This window comes from Diprion similis, chromosome 4, assembly GCF_021155765.1.
Source record: "Diprion similis isolate iyDipSimi1 chromosome 4, iyDipSimi1.1, whole genome shotgun sequence".
In the NCBI taxonomy this organism is placed as follows: domain Eukaryota; kingdom Metazoa; phylum Arthropoda; class Insecta; order Hymenoptera; family Diprionidae; genus Diprion; species Diprion similis.
This window is the reverse complement of record NC_060108.1, coordinates 12,397,751-12,425,204: the sequence shown is the minus strand read 5'-3', so window position 1 is coordinate 12,425,204 and position 27,454 is coordinate 12,397,751. Positions and strand designations below refer to the sequence as shown.

General features: G+C 36.7%; 1 protein-coding gene across 2 annotated transcripts; it reads right to left on the bottom strand.

Annotated features, from left to right (window-relative positions):
- Nucleotides 1-471: 471 nt before the first annotated feature.
- LOC124405868 (dmX-like protein 2) lies at nucleotides 472-26,052 on the bottom strand. 2 transcript variants are annotated; one of them, XM_046881128.1, is made up of 43 exons: nucleotides 25,729-26,052; nucleotides 23,736-23,933; nucleotides 22,568-22,721; nucleotides 22,262-22,336; nucleotides 21,762-21,977; nucleotides 21,480-21,618; nucleotides 21,204-21,401; nucleotides 20,850-21,031; nucleotides 20,529-20,647; nucleotides 20,126-20,216; nucleotides 19,560-19,713; nucleotides 19,103-19,464; nucleotides 18,725-19,020; nucleotides 18,420-18,641; nucleotides 17,961-18,251; nucleotides 17,714-17,860; nucleotides 17,374-17,632; nucleotides 17,027-17,283; nucleotides 16,732-16,948; nucleotides 16,238-16,600; nucleotides 13,875-16,133; nucleotides 13,313-13,627; nucleotides 13,120-13,218; nucleotides 12,804-13,004; nucleotides 12,209-12,436; nucleotides 11,653-11,790; nucleotides 11,280-11,512; nucleotides 10,994-11,175; nucleotides 10,479-10,845; nucleotides 10,165-10,401; nucleotides 9,618-9,870; nucleotides 9,321-9,525; nucleotides 8,740-9,007; nucleotides 8,453-8,626; nucleotides 8,125-8,223; nucleotides 5,712-5,798; nucleotides 4,161-4,221; nucleotides 3,872-4,080; nucleotides 3,598-3,742; nucleotides 3,298-3,515; nucleotides 3,132-3,215; nucleotides 2,519-2,679; nucleotides 472-1,795 (listed from the first exon to the last, which is right to left on the bottom strand). In XM_046881128.1, the coding sequence occupies exons 1-42, from the start codon at nucleotides 25,813-25,815 to the stop codon at nucleotides 2,563-2,565; spliced, it is 10,206 nt and encodes a 3,401-aa protein (XP_046737084.1). In that variant the 5' UTR covers nucleotides 25,816-26,052; the 3' UTR covers nucleotides 472-1,795; nucleotides 2,519-2,562. The 2 variants fall into 2 exon arrangements, with proteins under 2 accessions (XP_046737084.1, XP_046737085.1); XM_046881129.1 differs by having other exon boundaries at nucleotides 18,420-18,629.
- Nucleotides 26,053-27,454: the final 1,402 nt, after the last annotated feature.

The window sequence follows — 27,454 nt, the reverse complement described above, 5'->3', positions numbered from 1 at the left end:
AGATTTATACTCAGAAACTCCTCAAGACTAGTATGTCTGAAAATCAAATCCAACGTCCAAAAACCCTAAAAGTGGTGCTGATTAATGGTATCCATGATAAAGTTTAAATCGTCATATGGATTTTCAGTTACTCTTTTTTTACTTGTACGACATGTTAACAATATGCTTGAATGTTTGCAGAAAACAACAAAAATATACACATTAAATTAAAAGTTAATAGTTCTCAAGGTTGCAGGTTTTTCACCTCATAACATACAATACTTAAAGAGCAACAAAACGGCAAAGCTTCAACTCTACATTGTATCAAACAATTAAGAAATGCTCTTGGAGTATGTTATAACTGCAATAGCTGCAAAAAAATCTGTTCCGTAATCTAGGAATAAATATATTGACGCGTTAATGCAATATTCGACAACAATGCAAGGTCTCTAAACTTTCAGAGAAAACATTTTGGAATACTAGAAATTTTCGCCACATAAATTTGTGAAATAAAGAAATTTGAACCAAATGCAGTTGTTAAGAATCTCCACGTAAATTTCTTGAACAATTTTATTTTTTATAACAATACGTCGATGGAAACATATTTTACTTTGGCTTAGTGGTGCCAGTTTTCTCATGTGATGTAGCTGTTTTTGTTTTTATGGCACTGATGATGATAACAGAATATATTCATGATTCATAGGAAAACAATACCTTTTAATTAAGGTAGTTCAAATTTCTATCTAACAATAAGTAGTAAAACGTATCATAGAATCACATTCGACTAGCTAATACATAGCTGTGTTATAGTTTGACAGCATAAAACAAGCGGAAACCGGTTCAATATTTCTGCCTACAATGAAAGTAATTGAATTTTGGATAAATCCGTATAAGTATGACGAAAATTTTATTCATATATCATATGATAAACGATGAACCCTCGTGTAAATAATCAAAACATTGAAGAAACTCTCAGTACTAATATCTATTTTTAAATTCATTGTATTCAGATAATATCAACCGACATCCATCATAATTTTAGAAATGATTATTTCCTTCTTTTCTCTCTATTAGACACGAATAGTTAATTAAAACCTACCATAACGAACGCTACGAAGAATACCTAGTAGTAACCATAATTAATGATTAAATTACGAATTATTTATCGTTTGTTCAGATATATTCATTTAATTTATTTTTAATGAACCGATTTTTTTCTATTTATTATTCTCCTCTTTTTTTTCTCTTTTTGAACATTCATTTAATAATTATTGTTATTATATAAGAAAAGGGAATGATTGTTAATAATTAAGATAGTTATCATAATAGAAATTGAAATTCCAATAGAAATAGATGACTTGTGTATGTACGTGTAATATACATACGTAAGGGGCCAAAACGAGATCAAATGTTCTTTCTCTCTCTGTTCTCTATACGAGCTTGAAGATGATTTTTTTAAATTTAGCATTCGTATTTATATTGTGCCGATACACGTTGCATGTTTCTATGCACAGGAGCATAAGGTGGTCAGAGAATATGATGTCATTTCTTTGTTTGCTTTCATATCCATTATGACTACTACACAATAGTCGTAAGAAGCGCAGAACTGTATAAACGTGAATACGCATATGTATGCATGTATATAATGTTATAATACTCATTGTCAGAAAATAGTTGAAGGAAGAAAAAATGGAAGGGAACGGTTTTGCAACATTCCCTTGTTGTTGCGTAGAACTACCTTTATCACCTAACTTTCATTACAGAGACATACTTGGAGACTCATGTATCTCTAGGAAGTGTCAAGACTATATCGAACCTGAAAGAAACAATTATCCGGCTTTCATACAGATGCCAATGCTTACATTTCTCTTCTTACGAAGTGAAGGATATAGAAAATGTGTTCGAAAAATCACAGATAAATCGAATTTATGATTTACAAAAAAGAACTGACAGAATAATACAATAGTACTGGCTTCATCATCGTTGTGTATATGAAATCACATCAAAATAAAATGTGTCATATTGAACGTTTTCTACGAAGTTTTTACCTTGAATATTCAAGAAAGTGCATAATAATTCTGAATAATTTTTTCATTTACAATCAAAAGATAGTAAATATTTTTAAGGTAAATATTGGTAGTAGATAACGACATTTTATCTTCGAAATTTATTGTTCTCGTGTTATGCAAAAGGTAGTGTTTAGATTCTACGCTGATCTTGTATGAAGTGCTTCAGCAACAATTCAAACATTTTATCATTCAGAGATTTTTCAAGTCTCTTACTACCTCGTGACTAAGCCACAAATTGTGATCACAAAGAAGATATTTGAGGACTATGGCTGAATCATAATTAAATGGAATTCAATTAACCATCGTAACACTTGATCGTGTATAGTGAACAAAATTTAAATACATCTAAGAACCAGTTTTAAGTCTGGTTATGATAAATTTCATAGAAGGCAATTTTTTGATGTCTCGCACATCAGATGAGCTTAGATGATGATATACGTAATTGATTTCAGTTGCTCTGGTTTACTTACGTAGGAAGTAGTTGAGTTTATTAGCCTTTAGGAATTACTTAGTCCTAGTAAAGAGTGTGCACTACACAGTCACGTTCGGGCAGTTGGCGAACTTTCATTGAACCATCCGCACCGCATGAAAATAAACGGGCAGCTGAATCAACTTGTAATTGAGTTACACCCTGTGAAAAACCAACATAATATAAGCTCATTGTTAGATTAGTATAAATAATGAGATGTACAGCAACAAGTAAGATTACTGAGTGGACGTTAGTAAAGCAAACAAAATTTGGCTTCTTAAATGGAATATTAAATTCTTACGAAATGTTTTAGAAGAAACTTTATAATATCTAAGAGAAAACTATAAAATAGGATTAATAACATTTTGAGGGTGTTTTTCGCAATAATTGCAAAAAAAATCACAGCAGAATGCATACATAAATATAGAGATGTCCAGAAAATTCTAATAGTAGTTATAGATTATTGTACACATATCGACTAAGTTATGTAAAATCTGAAAGAACTTCATAAGCCTTGACAGTGTCTAGAAAAAAGACAAAGTTTACAACAACTCAGAAATTTAAGAATACAATTTACACAATATTGTGATGCACCCCAATGAGAGATGACTCACCTGGCCAATGTTTTTGAAAAAGCTTGATCTCGCGTGCTCACCAGGAAAATAATGTAGTAGAGAATGGACGGTAAGGCCCCAGACCTAATAAGGTGTAGAAAAAAGTTTTATGAAATTGGACAATATTGAATTTGTAAGATAACAACAACCATGCAGGATCTATTACCTTGATATCACCATCGCCAGCTCCGCTAACAAAGAATTCTTCGTGAGGATCTAGTGCAAGGCACTTAACTGCCGATTCATGAGCCTGAAATCTGTGCCGTTGCTGTCTTTGCCGTACATCGAAAATATTAACATCACCCTTCTTTCCACCGCTAATTAAAAGTTGGTGTTGTGGTGCCAAGATCACCGAGCTTGAACCCTGGTCATGGCATACGAAACCTTGAAGTGCAAAGAAAATAAGATTTATTACAAACTAAGATGTATCAAGAATCGGTCTATTGTCTTTAGTCCGCGCAACTACCTTGTACAAGTGACTTGTTTTGCGGAAGAAGCGTATCCCATAGTGCCACATTGCGACCCTCGGAGCCATGGCCTGCAGTTGCAACTAAACTGCACGCACCCAGGAAAACAAAATCGGCTGTCACCTTACTGTGGCACTGGTAGTTCTGTAACAAAAATATGACCAATATTAGTATGAAACTAGGGCGTCTACTTGGAATATCACGAGGAAAAATTTATCTACATTATATACAGTCGCTTCAATCAAATGCATACTGAAGCGTAAAATTACTTACGAAAAATGGTCTTGTAGTGCCTTCTCGACAGGCGACTTGGAACAAGCTGAGGTGTCCATCGGAGTCAGCAACTCCAAACTTATTTCCATGTTGTGAAAAACGGACTCTTGTCACTTTAGCAAAGGTACCTGCAGGTCGAGGAGTTGCTACTGCTGACTGATGGCCCCATTCCCACAAGGAAACTGAACCGTCTTGGGAGCCCGTTAAGTCTAAGTTATCCAAAGTTAAATTACATTTATTGAATCTTGCATCGATGAGTTTTGGTTAGATTCTATTACAATTGACTTACACAGCGGTAGGAGCGGGTGTGAAGATACACGTCTTATGCCATCGATTTTATGTTTGAGGACCTGTCGTAAAAATTCATAAGTCTGTGATCATCTTCAATCATGATAAATGTGTGATACATAAAATATTAAGGTGGCTAATTCAGTTTCAAAACATAATTTCACAAAGAAGAAATATTGATAATAATAAATCATTGTATATCATCAACTTTGCCTTTCATATTTCATAATAGCAGCATAAAAATAATAAAAATAAATCAATAAATGAATAAATAAATATGCGGCCTAATCCAGATAAAGCATGCGACAGAAGGCAGTGCTCCGAACATCTCATGTTTTCTTTAGACACTGATAGTGATTGAAACAGTACTGAGGGAAATTTATTTTTGGACAATGTAAAAATAGCAAAGTATCGATTAGTGCTCTAATCTTCGTAAGCTAAGGACAGAGAAATTGTTACTGTAAAGATACAATTATATTCATGCAAAGTTACACTCATTGTTAATAGAACGCGATTATAACGTGATCATCAAGACTTAACATTTTGCCCTTTATTCGTAAACATACATATAATGATATCATAACACAGGTCCACCAAAATAAAAAAGTGGTGTGTGCTGGGGGTCAAACTGTATTTTCCTTGTGTATTTCTTCCCGCTGAAGACGAATCCGAAGTCAGAATTGGGGGCCTCGAATGATGGAAAAATAGATATTTGTAGAGTACTGGTGCATGTTACAGAGAGATCTAAACGAAAAAACTTTAGATGCAAGAACCATAAGAAAAAATTTCTAAGACAAGGTTTTGATGGTTTTTTTCCAAGATTTTTCACATCGACCCCCAATTCTGACTTCAAATTCGTGTTCAGCGGGAAAAAATACACAAGAAAAATACAGTCCGACCCCCAGTACACGCAACTTGTTTTATTTTTGTAGACCTGTGTAATTTTTTATTCAATCATCAATGTACGAAATATTTTAAAACTAGATCTAAGTAGCGTTTATCCCACACATACGTGGAGTAATATGAAAGAAATTTTAATAAATATTGAAAACAATGACCAAATCAATACATATACAACACACAGCCACCGAATATTCTATTACTTAGCAATCAAGACGACAGAGTAAGGTAAACGTTATTACGGTATATTGTTGAAAAAAAAAGTCCAACAAAAATAGCAAACTTACAACTATGAACTATGATCGTATGATGACTTCTAATTTTTATTATGAAATCAGGAACTTATTACCATGATTGTTACGTTCTTATTACCATGCCTAGATTTAAGAACTTAGATTCGCGCCCAATGCTTGTTGGAAAATTCTGTCTGACCCAAGATATACCGCAACGATGAATTGCCAAAAAGTAAATATACTGCAGCATTGTTGATACAAACTGTACCAAATTGAGAAAAGTATTGAAAACATGATGAATCGTTGATATATGATAGGCCAGACGTGAAGTTGAGTGTAGTTTGACATTAAAATTGGTGAACATTTAATTGGCATTAGGAAAAAGGTAGGCACTAGGGTCTGTTAGATGTTAGTCTCACCGGCTTCAACAAGTGTTTACTCCTATCAGCGACAAACTGACAGAAGCGCAGGTCGTGGGAGCCAGGGAAAGCAGGCATCCCCTTCATCTGAGTGAGCAAGTGAGCCGCCAGATCAGTGACGCAGACCGAGTGTGTTAGGCAAGCATTGAACAAGCAACATTGTCTCTGTCACCACGTGTGCTACCCTAACGCAATTTCCACCATACTCTCTGGCACCGAAAGTATAGCTCATTTTTACCGACATTTTTTATCAATAAAAAAAAATGTACTCCACAAAATAGCAAAAATCACTCATTTCGACGCTACGATACATAGAGAAACGTGTAAACCACTTTCGTCAAATGAGCTAGCCTTGTTTTCAAGTTTCATCCAAAGAGATGGGGTACGAAATCATTTTTCACACAATATCTCGGGCTACATGCATCACAAGTAAAACCTATTATAATAGATGTATTATTCAATTCTTACAAGAGTCTGAAAAGTACTGAATAATCGACAATCCTGTGAGTCAAACACTGTACTTTTTTAATCTTAATTACATAAGAATGGGATTGATGGTAAATTACACTAATGCGGCAGACTTTATATAAATTTGTAACACTCAAAGTGATCCAAATTCTTCAAAATTGCATCACAAAAAGTATAGCGAATATTTTACTCTTTATCATATTGCGCATTGAAATTCATTTTAATGCTTGCCAGATTACATCCTCTATAATAGTATGTTATGCAATGAGAGAATAAAGTCGAAGATTATCACCACGGATGGGTTTACTGCCTGAGCAAAGAGGGGGCAGTAATAACCCAAGGGAATAATCGACTGTTATTCCTATGCTGCATATAAGGACTTTATTTCCGACTCAACTCTGACCAGATTATTGACTTGAAGAGTGGGACACGATAATTTTGGCAATATTGTGTGTAGAATTCAGAACAGAGATTATTAATCGTAAATTATTATATCAGATGAATAAATGAATAAAACCATTTTTGTATAAAATCTCATTGTAATTTTACTTTGTGTGTAAGTGTTTTATTACTCTGAAAACTAGAATATTGTTCATAATAATACAGAAGGAAATAGTTCCAAAAGAAAAAAAAAAAGAGAAAATCAGAAAACTCCATTATTAGCAAACTCTTAGCAGGAGAAAAGAGCTACACTTTTGCCGGCGATGGGGGAAAAAGTACATGAGGGAACAATTTACTACTTTTCTCCAATTTATCAGATCAAAAAAGTGTACATTATCATTGAGTCGGGAATAAAATAACAATTCTACCACACTGACTCAGTACCATTTGTTAGACCCATAGCAGTAGTGTGAACCATTAGACGGTGTTACATACACAGCTAAGAACGCGTTTATGAGGACCAGCATGCATGAAATTTGACAAATGAAAAGAACAGAAATAATTTAACTACGCTGTAATTGTTTTCTGAGAAACCTGGCTTGCTACACTGACGACAAAAAACCAGTGTCACAAATAAACTCGTCGCAATTGCTACATTATTAGCAGTTAGTGATTGTTGTCTTACAGATATAATAAAACCGTGTAAAGACTTTTGCGGAAAAATTATATTTTCATCTTCATTCAATTTTATTCATCGCTGATAATCTATCGGGAATCTCTGTTGCAAGAAGCTGTTTCGAGCCACGCAATTAACATCAGCACCAACACGCACAAGTTTTTGTTCACAGCATTTATCCATTACGCTTGGCTCCGGTAAAAGTTCTGTATGTATCGGCGCTGGTGGTGACTGCGTGGCTCAGACCGGGCGTTTTCAACAGAGATTTCTGATATGTATTTGAATAAAAATCAAAGTTAAAAACTTAAGTTTTCCACACGTTACAACGGGAATGAATGATCAACAGTGCTCTAATTTAAACAATTTCAAACATACCAGTCCCCTTAGAGTAAACGAGTTATTCAAATGTCAGCTGAAAGGGCAGGTATGTATTCAAAATTACATTTTCACAAAATTCAGAAAACGATTCGCATATTATTTTTATATGTAAATAAATATGACTTCTTGGTGATGTTTGGGAAGCAAAGTTTTACGTGTTGAAACATGGCTGTGAATTATGATCCACTATAATTCAGCCTGATCTCAGGTAATAGACATACATACAGTGATCGAATTATTTATCGCGTGTTTCATCATATTTTATTCAATCGCCTCATTTATTGTGGACCGTACTTTACAGCGCGAAAAACATTATTTCTTAGAAATCGTAAATGCAGCGTTGAACGATAAATTTTTCAATGCTGTGTATTGCATGATTAGTTTGATATAAACACTGGATTTATCACCTAGGTATATATAGGAGGGGGATTAGCACGTTAAAACATACAGTAACCCTAACAAACTGGGATATAAAATTTACAAAAAGTTATTTAGTAGATAATAACTCACCACGCTAGCACCACGGCCACTTTGACCAGCTATTCCTGACTGCGGTTGCGGACTGTTTGGCTGTGGGCTCTGGGCAAGGAGCGGTCGATCAGCTGCTGTCTGTTTCAAGAATGAAAATAAGATACGTTTACATTTCAGATGTCAAGAGAATGTAGGTAAAAATTGAAGCACTAAGTTTACATTAAATTATACAATGGAGTTTTGTTTCTTTGAACTTTTTTTGTGTTTCAAAAATCAACTGAACTGTCGTAATGAATAAAAAAAAGTCCGTCTCACTCACGTTAACCAGAGTTCACACAAAATATCGTAAATTATTGTAGACTCATACCTGTATCACCAAAAAGCTGGTTGACTGTGTGGGTTCTGGTTCTGGCTGCTTATTCAGATTAATGATATCAAATTCGCACTCATCTTCCAACCACGACGGCAGTTCGAGTAACAAGGAAATGTCCATTTCTTGTACTTCTCGGGGCGTGGCCATAGCCATGAGCCCTGGCTTGACCTATCGATCAAAACATGTTTGAGGATCATGAACGTAATTTTGTGTTTAGATTTATTGCAATTTATACTCCTACTTCGAATGTTCAAACATATGATTTTTAAATTGAGACGAACCTGGTTTAGGCAAAAGGCACTGATGCTGTCCTGTTCTTTATGGATGATTCTGACTGGCTCCGGAAGACTGTTTGTACTACTATCACTACCTTTATCTTCACCGGTGCCTCTACTCATACCGTCGATGGCTGATTGGCTATTTTCAATAACTGACGACAATGATCTCCTTTTGCCAAATACTGCTCTGATAAAAATATCCTGCACCAGTTCTTGCCTCACTAGATAGCACCATAGACGATTGCCTGGTGCAGCAGATGCCATGCGTGTGCTGTATGAATAAGATATGTATTCTTATACTATCGTTGCATGAACACTTTATTTCTAGCTGATACACGGCAAAAAGCATATACCAGCAATGCTAAAACTTCTCGCGCATCGATGTAACTTATTATACTACATAAAAATGACATCAATACAAAACGTACTGACACTTCACAAAGCCTCATTTTTAACATGTTGAAACCAGTCATTTGACCAGGCCTGATAAGTTTAGTGTTAACGAATCAGACCTTCCATCATTACCAATATCTAACTTTTGCCTTGTGTTAGCAGATATATTAATTTGAATGAGTACGACATACTTAAAGGGTGTATTCCCTCTTTCCAGTAAAGATCGGTATTTATGTATCGCAGGCCGTCCCGGTGTAGGTGTTGGATCTGGGGCACATCCAGGAATATAATTGGCAGGGGGTGGACCTCTTGATTCGAGCTCTTCTCTCAACGTTTCTTGCCATAGAGAGACTACGCCCAGTGTTCCGTGAATTAAAGGGCTACTAACTGGCAATTCTATAATAATAATGGAGCCTGGATGTAATTTATGCACCATTGATTTGGGTGGCGACGGGGGAGGAGGGATGTTAATAAGTATTTCCAAGTACCTTGCATTTCTATTCCGGCAATAGTGAGGTAATCTTGTAGTTGGTGTTGTAATATTCTAACAATAGCCAATCTCATAACAGACCAACTGTAAGAAATTGGATTTGAATGTTCTGTATTGTCTTTTGGTTTCGTCTTTGGTTTTGCATTCGTGTCGAATACATCCTCCTCCTCTGACGATGAATCTAAATCTGATACAGCTGAATCCGCTGAATCATAGTCTATTTCATCCGGGTCATCTCCTTCTATATGAGGCTGTAATAAAAGGAATCAATTACAATAATTCAGTTATCAATGTTTTAGCAGAATATAGGCTGCTTATGTATCCAAATTCGATTACTCAGAAACTTTGTGATAAGACTCTTTATTTGAAGAATAAGAAAACAAACTGTTGGATTTCTTCAATCGATACAGCAATTAAGGAAATCTTCAAATATCTTGGAGTTTACGAGGGAATTTACCACATCTCTGATGCCTCATCTATCATTTTTTCTCAGTTTTATGCATTGTCCTAACGTAGTACACACAAAAAGTAAACGATATACTGACCTTCATAAGAAAATAGGATACCATGCTCATCTGTGGAGAAACAAACTGTTCCCTGTACGTAGGTTTGTCTTCTTTCATATTAGGCTGTTGTCCAGTAAACTGTCCAAGGAGTTTCATATTCAGCCTAACTCTCTGTTTGGTCAGGGAGGTCATGGTACTCCAAACACCACCGGCAGCACTGCCGGGTTGTGATTCGCTCGAAACACTGTCTCCACGTTCTACGCTCGCATTTGCACTCTGTGGAATATAATTGGTTAGCATATTTTATTGCTGTTCAATCCAGGGCAATGAATATGGAAATATTTTGCTTATACCTGACTAGTCGTACTCGCAACGCGAAGTAGTTTTTTAACGCCGCCACCAAACAGATACGACCAAGTACTCTGGTCGAACTTCTGTCCAACTAGACGATAGAGTATGTGGCTGTCGCAGCTGGACAATGCATACACAAACAGACTCATATAAGTTGCGACAAACGCTTCACAAAGAAGGATATTTAGCTTTGGTGCATCCTCATCTTTTTCGCGAGCTAAAAGTGCTCGTAAGTTGGTTACACCAGGCCACTTTGATGGCAGCGTTGTTATAGTCATTCCATCATCTATCGAATATCGACGATAATTCTTGTTTGATGCAACCAAGTGTCCGCCCGAAAACGTTTCTATTTCAGCTTGAGTTGTGAAACTGTGAGAAAGACGAAACAGAAATAACTAAATATGAGTTTACAATATATTTCGTAGACAATTTACTCGTTGGAAATGTTTTCGTTGCGAAAAATTGCTCAATCTTTAGCTAATTGACAAAATATAATAAGTTTTCAACCGTTTATTACCTTTCTGGTTGATGATGCTTCATGACAAATGTGTCCGAGTCACAGAGTGATTGATAGATGCATGCACTCAGGGCAACAGCCAAGTCTCTCAGAATGAATACCTCGCGGTAATGAGTATTTCGAGTAGGCATAGGTGGGGAGCGTAGTTCAATCACAGTTTGCAACATATCATGTGTTTGAGCCTGAAGTGAATAAAGAACTGTGTAGATATTCGGGTTCACTTAAGATTACTGTCTTTATTAAATTAGGAAGAAGAGACTAACTATATTTTTTTTCTGAACTTTACCTGTAAATGCCTGACAGGATCGGCAACAACTGTCTTGTTACATGCAACACTAGCACTAAGTAGAGGCAGTGTCGTTGGAAACGGCAAAGGACTGAGCAGTTGCTGCTGAGTTTTTTCCTGTTGTAATTCTTGCAGTAAGATCACCAGCTCCATTCGTACCGATGCTAATCCACCACCAGATGCTCCGTGCAATGAACAATAAGAGAGAAGAGTTCGCAATAGCGTTTCATTTGCTGTAAAAATGGCATTAATTTTCAACAATCAAACTTCAATTTTATAGGATGATAAAATTATAACGTTATTTAGTGGTTTAATGATACGAAATATAATTTATTCTGGCTTAAAAAGACTTTAATCAATATTAATACAGTACCTTTCAGCCACTTCTTTCTTTTTGCCGCTCTCTGAACTTTTGCTTCAAAGTCCAACTTCTCGGCAAGTAAAATTTCATGCAACGTTGGTTGCTCGCCTGGTCTGTAAGGTGGCACATCTTCCATCATACCGCCATCATCTTTAACCAAATAAGAAAAGTATGGTTATTCACACTGAAATTATGGACTGATAATTATTATACATGTCATAGAACGAGATTCTTAAATAGTGGCATGAAATGAATGAGGAGATTAATTTTTACATTATATCAGATTTTGAAAAACTCATGAAGTTCAATTTTGAGTTATCGAAGCCTCAAATGCCTAAAATATCGATATAATATAAATAAGGCATCTGTTATTTGATATCTTATCTTTACATTGGTATTTGATTTCTTCAATACATTCAGAAGAATGGTAATGAACCAGAGCTGAGAAAATTAATTTAGTTAATTTTGTCACGTATCAGTATGCGCAACAAATAAATCAACTGGCAATCGTTTCAATCATGATGTGTAATTATACAGTCGTTTATTCGCTTAGCTAGATAGTACTCACATTCTGAAGTATTATTTGCATCACCGTCTGGACCAGTACTATAACTACATAACTGTCTTAACGCGTCAACTTCTCGTTCTAGCCAAACATGAAGCTGGTATCGTAACTGCCCACCGTCAACTTCAAAGCCAGTGGCTAATGTTGATAATTCTTCCATCAAAATTTTTAGACAGGCAATAAACTTGAGCTGTTGCGCCATTATGTCCAACTGTCCCGTTGGTTTGGAATCTAAGTACAACATAAATTAAGAACATTGTAGTTCTTTAATCTTATTGTCATATGAGATCTAACGGCTGAAGAAATAATACATTGTGTATCAAAAGCAGACAAAAGGTGAATTATAAGTGTAATCCCAGCAAAGCAAGGTTGGTGATTTGTTTTTGTTTTAATCCAGTTGAAAATTCGCCTTTCAAGTACATGAAGTGAGTACAGGATCGTGTGTCTGTTAATTTATGAGTGAGTATGAAAATTGCAATTTTCTGTGCCTTCTTTAGATGCACAAAAAGACGTGTTTTCAAGAGGAGTTTGACAAAAGAAAATTTATTTCTTGCTAGTCAATGTTTTTTGACGCACTTTATTAAGCAGTAATGATTACCGCTTTGTTCGTCCTTAGACATCTGCTCCATACTCTTCTCCTTTTTGTCCAAATTCATACTCATTGGTGGACTGTCAGCATCTTCGTCCTCATCTCCACGGCCATCATCCTCCCAGTCTAATACCAGCTCATCTTCTGCTTGCTTCGATATTTGCTGTGACCAATCCATTGCTGGTGCACCCCAATCCATTGAACTCGACTCTGGAATTGTAACTCGTGAAAATTAAATTTTGAAAAGTGGAATAATGACCTGAAATCAACAAACGACATTCCGTATTCAGACACATCATAAAACGTGAACTCGTTAAAAAAATACCTTGAGGGGTTGCTTGTGGAGCAGGTGAATCCCAAGTGATGATTCCAGTATCAATCTGCGCATCTTGGGTTTTTGCCTTCGTTGGACTATTGAGAAGGCCTGAAAATACGACATGATGGTATTCGTTACTATTGAACAAAGAAAACATGACACATCGATCAAAATACTGAAATGCTCTCAGTCTTTCACTTACTTGGCGAATCGTCACAGTTAGTATCCATGACTTTGTTCGGCAGCTTAGATAAAACTTCTAAAGCAAGTGCCGGGCAGCCAGCCTTGAAGTGAGCGTGTGCCGTGGTGAAGTACAGCTGCCTCTCGAGTGGAGTTATACTGTCTTCTAATAACAGCTGTTTATCAGCCTGAGTTTTAGTTTCCGAACCATAACTGAAGCCAGAGATGACAACTGAGTGACCTTTTCTTTTGTCCTGAGCAGTAGACGCAATGTATTGTCTAATTAACAACGGATGAGTGCGTAGGTAGACATAGAAGTTGAATACGTTTGGATTGGCTGAAATAATCAATCAGTATTTTTAGGCTTTCAGGTCAACAATTAAAAATAAAAATTACATAGGTTATCAAAAAACCTACTACCTAAAAGCAAAAAGGATTTCTACAGATATATTACATATTAATCAAGGATTTGATAGAACGCAAAGATATTCTGAAAAAAGGAGTATCCAGTGATTAGAAAGTGAAAATGTACTATTACTTGTCTAATACTAGAAGACAATATCGTTAACAACTATCTTACTCACCGGTACTTCCTTCTGGTTTTTCTGATTCATCGTTGTACTGGGGGTGGTTTGAGCCGACATTGGTAGATAGCAAAGTATTCAATGACCCCGTGTAATCCTTTAGGATCCATAAGGCCATACTTCGGAGGAATGGATCTGGATGAGCTTTGTGTATGTCAGCATTACTGCCCTCCATATCACAACCCAGAATTTCCTCATAAAGTAGTCTTTTAAGATTAGGTGGAGCCCTGTCGTCTTCGTAAAGCCTAGCTATTACCATGGCGAGCTGAATGTCGTTAAGTTTATTGAGGCAGACTTCGATGGCATCTCTTAAAGCTCCAGCTAGCAAAAAGAACGCAGCTGCATGGTCGAATCTCTGCTTACCGAGCAGAGCGAAAGCATTTTTGAGTGCAGCTTTCCTCCATCTATCTTCAGCAAAATTGTTAGAAAAGAAGGCGGTCATTCTCTCGTCTCGTTTGTTTCTGAACAAACCCCAAACCAAATTTTTCTTTTTCATGGCTAAATAGTATATAGCTGCGTCAAGAGGATCTTGATTCGCTTGAAAAGCAGCTTTTGCTATTTTTTCAACGCAACGTTTTAATACTGTGTTACTGTTTATCCACCATCCGACACCGAGCTCCTTCAAGACTGACCACTTTGGCTGCCCTTTAGCATAGGAAGGTATGAGTCCTAATAGTTCATCTTCAGATTCTGAATGGAAAGCCCATACAAGATTATTAGTAGATACGCCCTGCTTTTGGAATTGAGCTCTTTGTGATAGTGGAAGACAGCGTATTAGGTAATTGTAATGTTTCATTGCAAGAAGGAACCTCAAACCACAGTCGTCCAGAGAATCAGTAGATATTTCTTCCCCTGCTGGAATGCCAGTCAAGTTTTCCTTGGCTATTGCATTTTTCGCAGCATCGATAGCAAAACGTTCAGCGAAATCGGTGTTGCAAGTCGATACCGTGTCAGCCAAGGCTAAAAGATGCATTTGATCAAGACTAGATAGTCCTGGTAAGTGAGTGTGGGTTAAAAGGCGCGACAGCAATCTTCCTTGTCTCGGACCAAAGTGTGATATGCCTTGTCTTTCTGGAACTGAAGATCGCCGATCTTTCTGACGTGTGTGATCATAGTCTTCATCTAACATGTCGTCTAGAGATTCTTCTTCATCCAACGTCCCATCAAATAGTTTGTTGTAATCTTGCTTATCATCGTTTTGCTGCAATATCATGTTGGTCTCCTTATCCGCTATCAAAAGCGTCCACAATGGCAGAGGGGGAATGGATGTTATTTCTGCATAATCCAGTGTCAATTCCTCTGGTATTTGAGTTGTCGAACCTCTTGGTTCTAGCGGTGAAGTTGTGCCCACATAACTGACAGACATTGTTCTCGATCTGGACCATCCACCACGCTGTTTCACCAAACTTTCATCATCTACTCGAAGGGAACAAGAGCTTGAAATGCATCTGACCAAATGAGCCAGAATGGCCTTTACCCATCTAATTTTGCCGGAATTTAAGAGCTCCATCAATTGTTTGGGATGATACTGAGGCAGTACTGGACAAGCTATCCTCGACGCTTCGAACAAGCCATTGTCAGGCATATAGTCGAAAGTGACATTCTCGTTTTGCATTCCACGTTTCTTTTTGGCATCTAGCATTGTTAAATTAATACTACTGACACGGGAGAGATGCGGCATTGAGGATACATTGGCCAATCTTCTTTGAGAAGTTTCTTGCGCCAAAGTTCGGAGGTCTTCATCTCTAAGATTTCTGCTTGCCTGAAATTCATCTGATTCTTGACTCTGGGTATTTGAATGAAAACAATCATTCTGTGGATTTGGTTTCCATTGCGAATAAACATGCATTTCTGAGTCCATTCCAACGACCAGAATGCCGTCTCTGACCCAGGAAATCTGCATCGGTAGTGGTGGCAGTCCGTCAGCTGTGGTAAGTTCGATTTTTCTCAATTTCATCCAGCGTATTTCATCAACAAACTGAGGCTGAGCTAGAGACGAAGTTTTTCTGAGTATTGGTCTATTGGTTCGCTGGGACTCTTTCATGGCTTTCATATTAGCTTGAGCAAGATCGGAGCTCACTGATGTGAAGAGCATGATTTTCGAGCCTACGCCGACAGTCAATATGTGGGAGCCATCCTCTTTAGATACCCAATCAAGTTGAACAAGGTGTTTCTGAGTCAAGGGACATGTATTGCCGTTTTCTATAATTGATTTCCGAAGTGACTGAAGTGTGCTAAAAGATGGAACAGCCAATAGACCTGAAAAATAGGATCATTAATAAAATTTTTGCATTTCTTTCATTTTTTGAAATCCTGTAGTGAGGCTTCAAGATTTTGTGTCATAGAATTTGATGTTAACAAACCTGCAGCTGCTTTAGTACTGTCTCCATTTTCTCCGTTACGTGTTGACCTAACATCCTCGTGACTGAGCGTTTGTAGCACTTGAGTGAGCCTTTGTTTTTTTTGTAAAAATTTACTATCGTACAAATAACTCAAGTCCAAATGTTGATCCACTTGAATTCTAGGCAAGTGTATGTTTTTCAAGTGTATTGTATCTTCTAGCACCCACTCGCTACCTCCGGTACTCTCACATTCGTATATCGCAACACAAAGATTCACATAACGAGAATCAGGATCACTTTTTGTGGGACGAGTAAATGACTTTCCATATTTGTATGCACAAGCTATCCTTCCACTGTACGCTGCACTAATATTCAGTGGCTGACCTGAATATTGGAACAAGATACATATCAAGTAGAGAAAATAGAATACGAACTAGTTATTTTTAAATTCATAAATCCAGTAAAGAATTTGTGATCTCTAAAAACGAGTGTTCATTTCCAATTTTATTATTCACCTGTTATATCGATTGTTGACTCTTGGTTTTTGCGTATCATCTCCCATTCACACCATTCGTAACTCAGAATATTATCCTCGCCTGTTTTGGTAACTTTACATTTCCAGAAACGAACCGTACTGTCACTGCAGGCAGTGACGACTATGTATGGAGCAAAACACGCTGGATAAATAGAGGAGCTGCTAAGATGACCAGCAGCTGGAGCTGCGTGTACAACCTGTTGATGTAAGGTATCAATATTTTGCGTTCTTTTGATTGTTTTCACGTCTAGACAATGCAAAAACTGAATACGAACCTCGACACCTTCAGGCAAAGGTAATTCCTGAGTACAGACTTTGGTCGTTGTAATTAAAACGTGGCTATTCTGATGATGACGGTGTTGAAACGTAGAATCAAACTCAGGCTGACCATCACGCGGATTTCGACCCATCGTTTGACTGGTTCTGCGAGACCTTCTGCCTTCTGATTGTGAATTCCGACCTGGCGTACCCTCGTCATCTTCATCTTGCACAAGATGAGAGTCAGGAACATACATCATGGATCCAGTTAAACCTTGAAAATAATGAATGAATGTGTAAAATAGTCTGGCTTATAATAATTGTAGATTATTCCGATAAATTTCGACGTATTCAGGCAACATACCACTTGTTTCTGGTTGCGAGGCGATAACCAGCCTCCACATGTGGACTGTAGTTCCTTTTTGTGTTCTTTCAAGAACGACAATATAGAAAGGCTCTTCGAATATGGCTGACTGTTGTAAATCGACCATGGCGTCCAAGGTAGACTCCATAAACCCTAGGTCATTAGTGGATGTTTCAACTCCGGGAAGTTTTTCGTCGTTCCGTTCACCAGTAATGAGTTGTTCTTGGAATACGTGAAGGAATTGCGTATTTTGCCAGTCCTATGTCAGAAATAAGTCGTTGACAACAATCAACCAGTGACCTGGGAAGTTTTAACAAGTGTTTTTGTGGTCCAAACTTACGTGTGTAGCGTCAGTTATTGCATCCAATTGGATAACACAACCCGGTCTAGATGTTGATTGCTGTGAAACTATCTTAATTTTGTCGTGTACGGAGTGTCTAAGTCCGTCATCAGATGACGTATCAGTCGATAGACTGGCCATAGAATCCTATTTAAAAAAGGTATCATGAAATACGGTAAGCAGTTAGCAATATAGTTAGACAAGATGAATGAATTGTGAGTATTTTTAGTTTTGAGTAATAAATTACCATCATTCTGCTTCTTCTTTCACTGATAGAAACCTCAGCCAATAGTGTTCTAGCGTCTATAACTGCTTGATAAACTCTGAGGCTCTCTCCGTCGCTAGCAACAAAACAGGCACTTGGCGAATTAGATAAACTGCCTAAAGTAGTACTAGGAAGCAATGTTGGTATCCAAGCTACGTTACTGAATGCCGATATCTCTGGGGAATTGATTCTAGCAAGCTCAGACACGCCTCCGCTCTTCGACAATGGTCCTACTGCATCTACCCGCCAGAGAATCAGTTCACTGCAAAAACCCTGGAAGAAAAACAAGTCATTTTGCGTTATCGGAATGACAGATAAAATTTTTATTAAAAAAAAATCCCACTTGTAGTTTTATGCAATGAATGGATAATTCTATTTATGATGAAAGTGTTTGGAAAACTGGATATTTTTTCACTTTTAAAAATATTCAACCTGACTTACGGTAGGTGACATTACATCTTTTCCGCGTCCGTGATCTTGTTTATTTTCCATATCGCTCATAGATCCAGGCATTGGTGTTTCAGAAGTAGGGAAATCTGGCATGTTGTGATGCGAGGTTGTAACAAGCAGTGGCAATACTGGATGACAGGTGATGTCGTTGACTCTGAAACGGTGACCAGATGCTCTGCAAGCATGCCCAATGCTGAGGACCTGCAAAAAGAACAGAAATATTTTTTTCAGACACAAGGCATTCTATAAAACTACTGTAACTTATCGACAGCTGTTTTAGCATTTCACTCAATTACCTGGGAGAATTTTGTTTTGTCGGCAAAAGTTAGTTGCCATAAATTCAGTGTACCATTAGAATGTTTTGAGACCATCGATACGATTGGACTCGGATGTGCGAGCATATCTGTAACAGTTTCCTGAACATTCTTTGCATTCTCAGCTCCCTGTGAATTCTGAGTCGCTGTCCCATTCTGAGTTTGCTCAGCAAGAGTTTGTACGCTCTTAAGCAGTTCCTGACCAGCCTTAGAGGTCAGCGTAGATTGTTCTTCATCTTGCTCAATGAGACTTGGCAGTGGCGTCGTCACCTCGGCAGCTACTCACAGAAACAAAATAATGAGGTAAAATGGTTTGATGATGAATCTCATGTTATTTTAAAAGCAAAAAATCATCCTTACATTCTACAGGTTTACTAGCTGATTTGGTGGCCTCTCTGATGTTGAGTAAAGGTCCGCCAGTGTTGTGAGAATACATCGATACATTGTGACTCATCGTTGACGCATCGCCGAGGGGAAAAGCATTGGGTATCCTTGTAGAGAATGATATTTGTGCCTGTCTGAACGAACCTGGGTGGTATTCGTCTAGCCACTCTATGTGCCAGATGAGAAAGCTGCCGTCAATCGGATGAATTGAAAAGAGAAGGTCGGGATTGTGATGCCAATCACGAAGCAGCGTTTCTATCTTAGTATCCAATGAGTCTGGTACGTGGTTTAAAGACGACGTTGCATCCGTTGCTATTGAATTGATGGATGTCGTATTGCTGTGTGAAAAGAAAAAAAGATGGATAAAAATTCTTAGAACAATTCCACATGCAATGGCAGCAATTACTAATATTATTGTAAGTAATTGAGGCACCTGAGGCTTTGGTGGGATTGTACACTGTGTGGTAGACTGTGGTGAGACGATGTGTGGGTTGTATGATGTTCGTCACTACTATGATCTTCCTGGCTTCCTGATCTACCGGCAACCCCAGTTTTTTGGTTGTGTTGATGACGCCCGGCTCCCTTCTCTGAAGAGCGTATCATACCATAACACGATAAGATGGTTCCTAACAAACGACACCATACCCAACAACCATGCAGCGCATGCAAGACCATAAACCGCTTCTACTCTTATAATGTTGCTTAGCAATCATGACGGTAAACTTAAATTACTGTCAAACTAAAATGAGCGCATGATTAAATTATCCAAAAGTAACTAAGAAGCTTGAGTTGAAACTTATCTTTTAAAAAGCAAACTATGAAGAAAAAAAAAATACTAAAGCTAGAACAAACTGTGCATTCTTTATAAATTAACAAAACAAAATTGTATTCAAAGCGAAAGATGATTTCCATTTTACAATAGAAAACCAAGCTTCTCAACTGATACCTAACTACCAAACACCACACCACGTGTCATTAATGTTTTAATACTGAACTTACTCGGTGTATGCTCGTCTTCTGAATCATGATCTACATTGTCCCCTTCATGTTGTAGTCCTTCTTCTTTTTCGACAACTTTTCGAGTTAATTCCTGACAAAAATCACAAAAATGACAGCAGGATGTTTGAAAAATAAAAAAACTTCTAGCAAACTCATTAGTCCAGTGAGCACTTCATAAAAATTTTAAATTCTGTTAATGTCCATTTAATATTGAATGGAATTCGAATTAATACAGATCAAATAAAGAGAATAAGAATTCAGAATTTGTTCTTAAATTCGACAAAAGAATGTTATCAATTGATTACTGATTAGGGAGGCTGTCCAAAGAAGTGAAAGCAGATGACTTACATTATACCTTAGCATTAAAATATCCAAGCATTATCTACGTAATTTGCTAAATAACCTGTAAAATGCTCTCGGCCTGCATAGTGAAGTGCATTTCCTTGTTGTTTAGCCAGTGCAATATAAAGTTTGGCTCTCGCTCGGGATCTCCAGTAATTAAACTTGGCACCAAAGGTATATCTATAACATCAATGTACACTGCCAATCATAATTTAACGAAATATCAAAATCATATGTACTTTAATAAAAAATAACTTATTGTGAATATTATGATACAAATTGTATTGGAAGAATAAAAATATAGTAATAGTCGGTGAATAAATGATATCCTTGATAGTGAGTAACTGACTCTCAATTATTATTGAAAATTTAAATACTCTACCAGTTTCGGCGTTGATGCTTGCTGCCAGATGAAAGTGCATTCCTGGGTAGTGGTTGGTGCCTTGATAATGGTTGTGGAAATCGTGAACCGAATATGTTGATGGAAGAGTAGGCAGAGTAGGAGCTGTATGACCAGCTTGATTTTGTTGCTGTTTCGCGTGTCGTCGAATATGAAAACAAGTTCTGTTAATGAACAAAAATATTCGTGTCACTGTTTTGTCGGTTCAAATGTTCAACATATAGAATGAAAGATAGAAGTTCATGCTTTTCATTCTGACATAACATCGAATACAGTTTAGGCCTACGTTTGGTTACAAACCGACCAAGAGAAGGAAAATGGTAACAAATGTAATACTTCATGTGTTTCAGACGCTGCATGAAACGATGCTTATGCATGCTATGATGCCGGTTTTTTCCGTGATGACCATGTCTGTCTGGACCTTCAAATTGGCTCATGTTAGCTAGCCCTTCAATTTCTGGTGGTATCGTCTCTGCCCAAACGCGACAAATATTATCACGACAAGAAGTAACCAGCATGTTAGACACAGATCCCCTATTAGAGAAAAGATCATATTCAATGCAATTACAAATAATTTGTAAAATCTTTTTCAACATAACAGGCAATACTAACTTTGGCATGTATTTACTCGTTTTGCGCCATGACAATTGAGTAACTGCGCGCGGATGAGCGACATAAACGAAACTGTAACTGATTTCATTGGTTGTAGATTGGCTGAAGTTTGAGTGATCCATGCTTCGTGTTGGAAATACTGCAACATAAATCAGCCAAAGTGAAATAATTAATCTCATTCAAATGAGATATCAGCAAGCTGGTGATTGAACAAATTAACAAAGTTGTTTACTCTGCTGTTTTGTGTCTAAAGATATGAAAGAAACCTGTGAACTAGCTTACACTGCTTATTTTCGAACCAGATTTTCACTAATCTATCATTCAGTCCGGTTGTTGCAAAAAGAGTGCCATCTGGGCTGAAACTCATAAGATGCACGGGGGTGGCTGTGCGGCATTTCCATACGCAGTTCCAAGTTCCTGCATCTGAGCCCGTATTCGGATCACCAACTCCTGGACTGTCCACCTCTCCACCAATGGAAAAAGTTACTCCGCCAGTAGCTGGTAGGTAGATATAGTGATAAAGTTATTAATACACACATAAAGAATGTACAGTTTGACAGGTAAACATTTATAAGCGAACGAGTGCCATGCTATGAATACGAGCCAAGTTTATGGCGACAAACTGCATAATTTAATAAATTGTTAGTCGCTTTTTAGAGATGGGAGTTTCATTTGCATTTTTTATATTACTCCGCAGATTCTGTATACTGCATCTGGCGTGGCATGCCTGAATTATGCGAATCATCAATCAAGCTCATTCTCAAATTGAGCCAAGAACTCACGATCCTGTGAAGTCGATCCGACAGAATTGGGATCTCCAGCTTCTTCCATTTGCAACTTTTGTACTCTTGTCGCTGCTTGTGTGTTTGAGTTGAAAATAAATTATTTAACGTTTATAAGAATCGAGTAACTTCATTTAAAATAATTTGACTTCATCAAATTAATTTGAGAAATCAAGTTCAATTGTCTTTTTGAATTTGATACATCGCACAATTATTTTCTCATTATCACAAGCAACAGAAGAATCTGTGTCAATAATGATGACCAGTTAATTACATTTCGAATAAAAACAGTTTAAGATTACTTACTGTGCTCTTCCTGAAACGGCTGAATATTTTGATGCCAAAGCTGCAGCAGCTCCCCACCTGTCAGTATTCTCGTCCCCTCCAAATTCCATGATAAACTGCTAATGTGGGAATCTGTTTGAAGGCTACCAGTCTGGACCCAGCGATATTCCAATTGCTGAAACAAATGTAGTAAATTAAATGCAAGGTTGCTACTGGAAAACTTGAGTTAATAACATAAAAAATTCCTATAAAGTATTGAAAGCTGTAAATTTCAAGCATAAAATTTTCTCATTTCTTTAAACAATAGTGATAATTAACATACTTGAATGGTAGAGTATTCTTGTCCTAAAGCAATTGATGTGATTCATAATAAAAAAAGGTAAAGTCTGGTCAAGATACTCTGTGGAATGTCAGTTGCTCTTGGATTGAGGTGTTTGTAAATTTTTAAGCTTTCAACATCTCGAAATAATTATGACTGGTGCAGTTTTCACATACGGCAATAAAGACAAGGATGAAGTAATAGAATGTAACAAATTATGTCCTCTTCTCTGTTTCTTTGGGTAATGAAAGGGACGGAAATATCCGCAATACAACACAGGGTACCACATTCTTCAATATTCTACTTTAAATAATTCTAGTTCAAGTTTATGCTCGAGTTATACACAGATGAGGACATTCTATAACTGTGTGGTTGGATAGCCGACAGAGAGATATTGATCCGAAAATAGAAATCCGCAATTATAGAGAGCAGCCATTTTGGAAATAAAAATACAACGACCTTTTGATAGCTTAAACAAAGTTGGGCTAGTTTAATTTTCTCTTCAATTGCGAATCACACCCAGCATACTTCACATTTGGTATAACAGCTGACTGAGATGGGCTAAAGTGGCTCTACGAGCTGAAATTTTTTTGTTAATTAGAAAGGCACAAATGCTGTATGCAATTCACGTATAACTGAAGACTATTTCATGTTTTCTTTATGCAGTAAGTAGAAAATAAACATCAGAATTAATTGCTTTAGAGCAAATCTCAAGGTGTAAGTATAAGACCTAAAGATAGAAGAAAATATGCTGCAGGAGTTTTACATAGCGATGGTGACTTAGTTATCAATTTTATACCAGCACACCACCATTTAATTCATTGAATTACAGCGGGAAGCTAAAAATGAAGGATAATAATAACAACTTACGTGGGAACACGTGCTGTGGATAAGTGGCGTAGGCTCAAATATACACACTTGGTTTTCATACGCAGCAGCTATTTTCCCAGTGTCAGTGCTACAATCGAGGCAGCTTATACGAATGTAGTTGTGTACCGCACCTGGTATTATTTGAACCCTTTCAAAGTTGCTAGCAAGAATGACTATGTTGCATCCTGCTGCGTACGCCTGTGGCAAGAAATAAAAATACAGGTCAAACGATAATACACACATGTATTATTTCTGTTCTATTCGAAACTGAAATAAAGTAATAGCAATGATAAGTAAGATGATTTTTACGCAGATATAATTAGTCTGGAAATATTTCAAATCTTATCAGTTTGTTGCGGTTTCTTAGCAGCATTAATTCGTAAATAATGAATCACCTTGCGTGACCTGACTGTATTATTAATCATGTTGAATTTACTAACGTTATCGTAACGATTCATGCTAACGACAAACAGTTGCTTTGCAGTTTTGGAACTGTTTGAAATTCAGTAAACCGTAATAAAATGAAAAAATCATATTTTGCAATCACGCTTCCTTCAAAATCATTATAAAAAGGAGAAAATAGTCATTTTTAGTGAATTATTTTGGATAGTGACGATGAAATTTTGTTTTATTTCAAAGCTAAATTATTAACTAATCAGGAAGAAGCATTGTTTTAAAAGTTCTACGATTTTGAAAATAGTTGTTTTCAAATCATATCAGTTTTTTCATTAATCCTCTCGTCTGTTAGCATAATAACCAAAATCGTTTACGAGAATCAATGAAATTATTAAACTGTCGAACTTTTTGACACGTGATATTTCAGTACATAAGTTGGTTCAGGCATCTGAATGTAGATCAATTATGAATGGATTTCTTATCATTCGAAATAACCAGATTGATTATTTCCAGACTCATTTCTTATCCGAATCGAATGGGAAGACCAAAAATTCTTGAGAGATAAGCAAGATATGCATGAGTTTATGATTATTTGTTTGAAGAATACGAACCGATTTAAACCGTCAATTGAAAAATACAGTAAATTTTCACAGTTGTGTGATAAAAAATTTACTACTGTAGTCGTTACAGTTGAAAAATGAATAATTATGCAAATGCAATATTTTTCGAGGAATAAGAGATGTAAAAAATTTTTTGAACCGTAGTAAAATTATAGGATATTTATATTATAGGTATTACTTAAAAATGAACAAGATTTGAGGCATTACAAAAGAGAATTCAATGATTTCATGCACGTTTCGAGATAAACACAAGTTTAATATTTTCCTAAGTGAAACATCAGTCAGGGTGACATGCTTGTTACGTGTGTAAATTTTGAGGAATTATTTTACCAGACAAGTAGTATAAAAATAAGAATGCCCATTATTGTTGAGTTGGAGTAAACTTAAACTGTTGGGCATACATGTGTCACAAGAGAAGCTGAAGATAATGTATGATGATAATGAAGATAAGTAGCCGACGTTGTCGTTACGTAGTCAGTAAACATGTAGGAGAAGGAAGGTACCTTTAATAGCAAAAAGGAGAAAAAATAATAATATTGCGATTACGTATTTGAAGGAAAATTCATTTCAGTCGAGATATTTTGAGAAACCGTTGAAAATTGAAAGAAATGCATAATATACGTCAGTGGGTAAGTTTGCACTGACAGTCTATTTATAGACAAAGTTTAGACACACACACACACGGACACACTGTGTGAACGAATTGATGCGTTATGTGCGTGCGGATAATTAATTATTATCGCTGCACCGATTCTCGTCATTCGGGGGAAACTGAAAAGGATTGTTAAATCAGCTGACTGTTAAATAGCAGCCGACAAAGCCATATTGACTTTTATCTCAACTACGTGAATCTTCGGCCTAGATATTGCCTTTTATTGATCTCAATACGCGCTTTGTAACTGGGCGTTCGACCCACGGTTCGTTATGAAAAATACATACAGCGGCTCGTTAGCGGGGTGGATTTAAAACGCACGTACCGTGAAAGATATTCCCTCAACGGAACCGACGGCGTAACAACGATCGCCTGCATTGCAGGCACCACTCAGTATCTGATGGCAATTCATGGCTCCTTCATTGATTCACATTATCATTTTTCAATCATTTATTACTGGATGATTGATTAATATTTGATTTACTATTCTTAAAGGTTATTACTCTTCTCGTAGCACCTCACTCGCTCTATCGAGGTTCGGATTTATTTAAACAATCAACACTTGTTATACATCCCTATGTACAGTACCTAATCACAATCCGACACTTGAAACTGACGTGCCACTACACCTAGCAGTAGCTCATCGGCCATCTTTAAATGGAGACTGGAGCCTCCTTGCGGAGTTGCCGGATCCTCATCTTTTCCCACCCCAACGATCGTATGCAATTCATTGAACTTTTTCGTTCCCTTTTATCTCCGCCAGAATGCGCTTCATATTTGTAATCAAACGGATCGCGGGAATTTCAAATGGAAATTTCGAGTCAATATTTTTACAATGGATTTCTAAAAACGAAGCCAAGTTTCGTATACAGAAATTTTACCAATAGCCTGAACAGAGGTGAAGGGTGACACGCCAATTAGTAATCTTTCATTCCAATAATAATTTTTCCGTTTTACTGACAGTAATTGCATTGGAAGTGATTTTTGAAATTGTTCAGCCAAACTGTTTTTTCAATTTTAATTACGCAAAAAAAAAAAAATCATTCAAGTTTTGTTGCGATCTGTGATACTGAAGAATTACTCCTAAATTTCTGAACTTAAAACTAAAATATCTGTTATTTTTCTGTAATCCAGTGTTTACTGAAAATATTAAACAGCACGATGAAAGTTCCAAATTAGCTATTAATTGTGATCAAGAAATCGGGAAACTTTTTCTAATCATTTAGACCTGGTGTAATTGTTATAAAAAAGAAAAAATTAGTTACGAACATATAGAATTTCTTATTTTTTTTTCAACATGTAATATTGCTTCGATTATTGTTTGATTTGATATCGATGTCCAGTATTTTGTCAATGATGACTAAATATTTAAAAAAAAAAACTAGACAATATTGGACGTAAAACGAGAGCTTCGTTCATTTCAAATATTACGTTGCAGAGGAATGAAAAATTTGTAGTTGTATTGTATGTTAGAGTTATATATTTTTTAACTTTATTATTATTGCGTAAACTAACTTGTTTTAATCTCTAGTCACCAGATTGTTCGTTTAAAACAGTGACTGTTAATTGCCATTAGTAACATATTCCATAGTGATATGCGGTTACGAACGACTTTCGTACGAGAATAAAACCTATTTTCAATCTCATATATCATTATCATAATTATCACCAGTATTATATTTTATTCAGAAAATTTGACTTGTTGATGAACTCAAAAAATGAAAATAAAAAATTGTCACGACTTATTAATTGACCGTTTAGTTTGAAGTTAACCATATAATAATGTTTAAAAGGCAAATCTCGATATTCTATAGCTATTCAGACAGCTTTTTCTCCGTGACCAGAGATCGGACGTTTCTCCGTGAGCGCTCGAGTGGGACTGTGGGACTCACAGACAACCTATAGGGTGGGACTACTCGCGCAGTTCCACCTCCCTCTCTCGCGCGCTACTCGTTCGCTCTGCGCTTCTCCCTCTGTGCATGCGCGCTACTCGCTTACTCCCCCCACTCTCCGTGACCAGCAAAATGCATGGCGCACAAACTTCCCGCGCT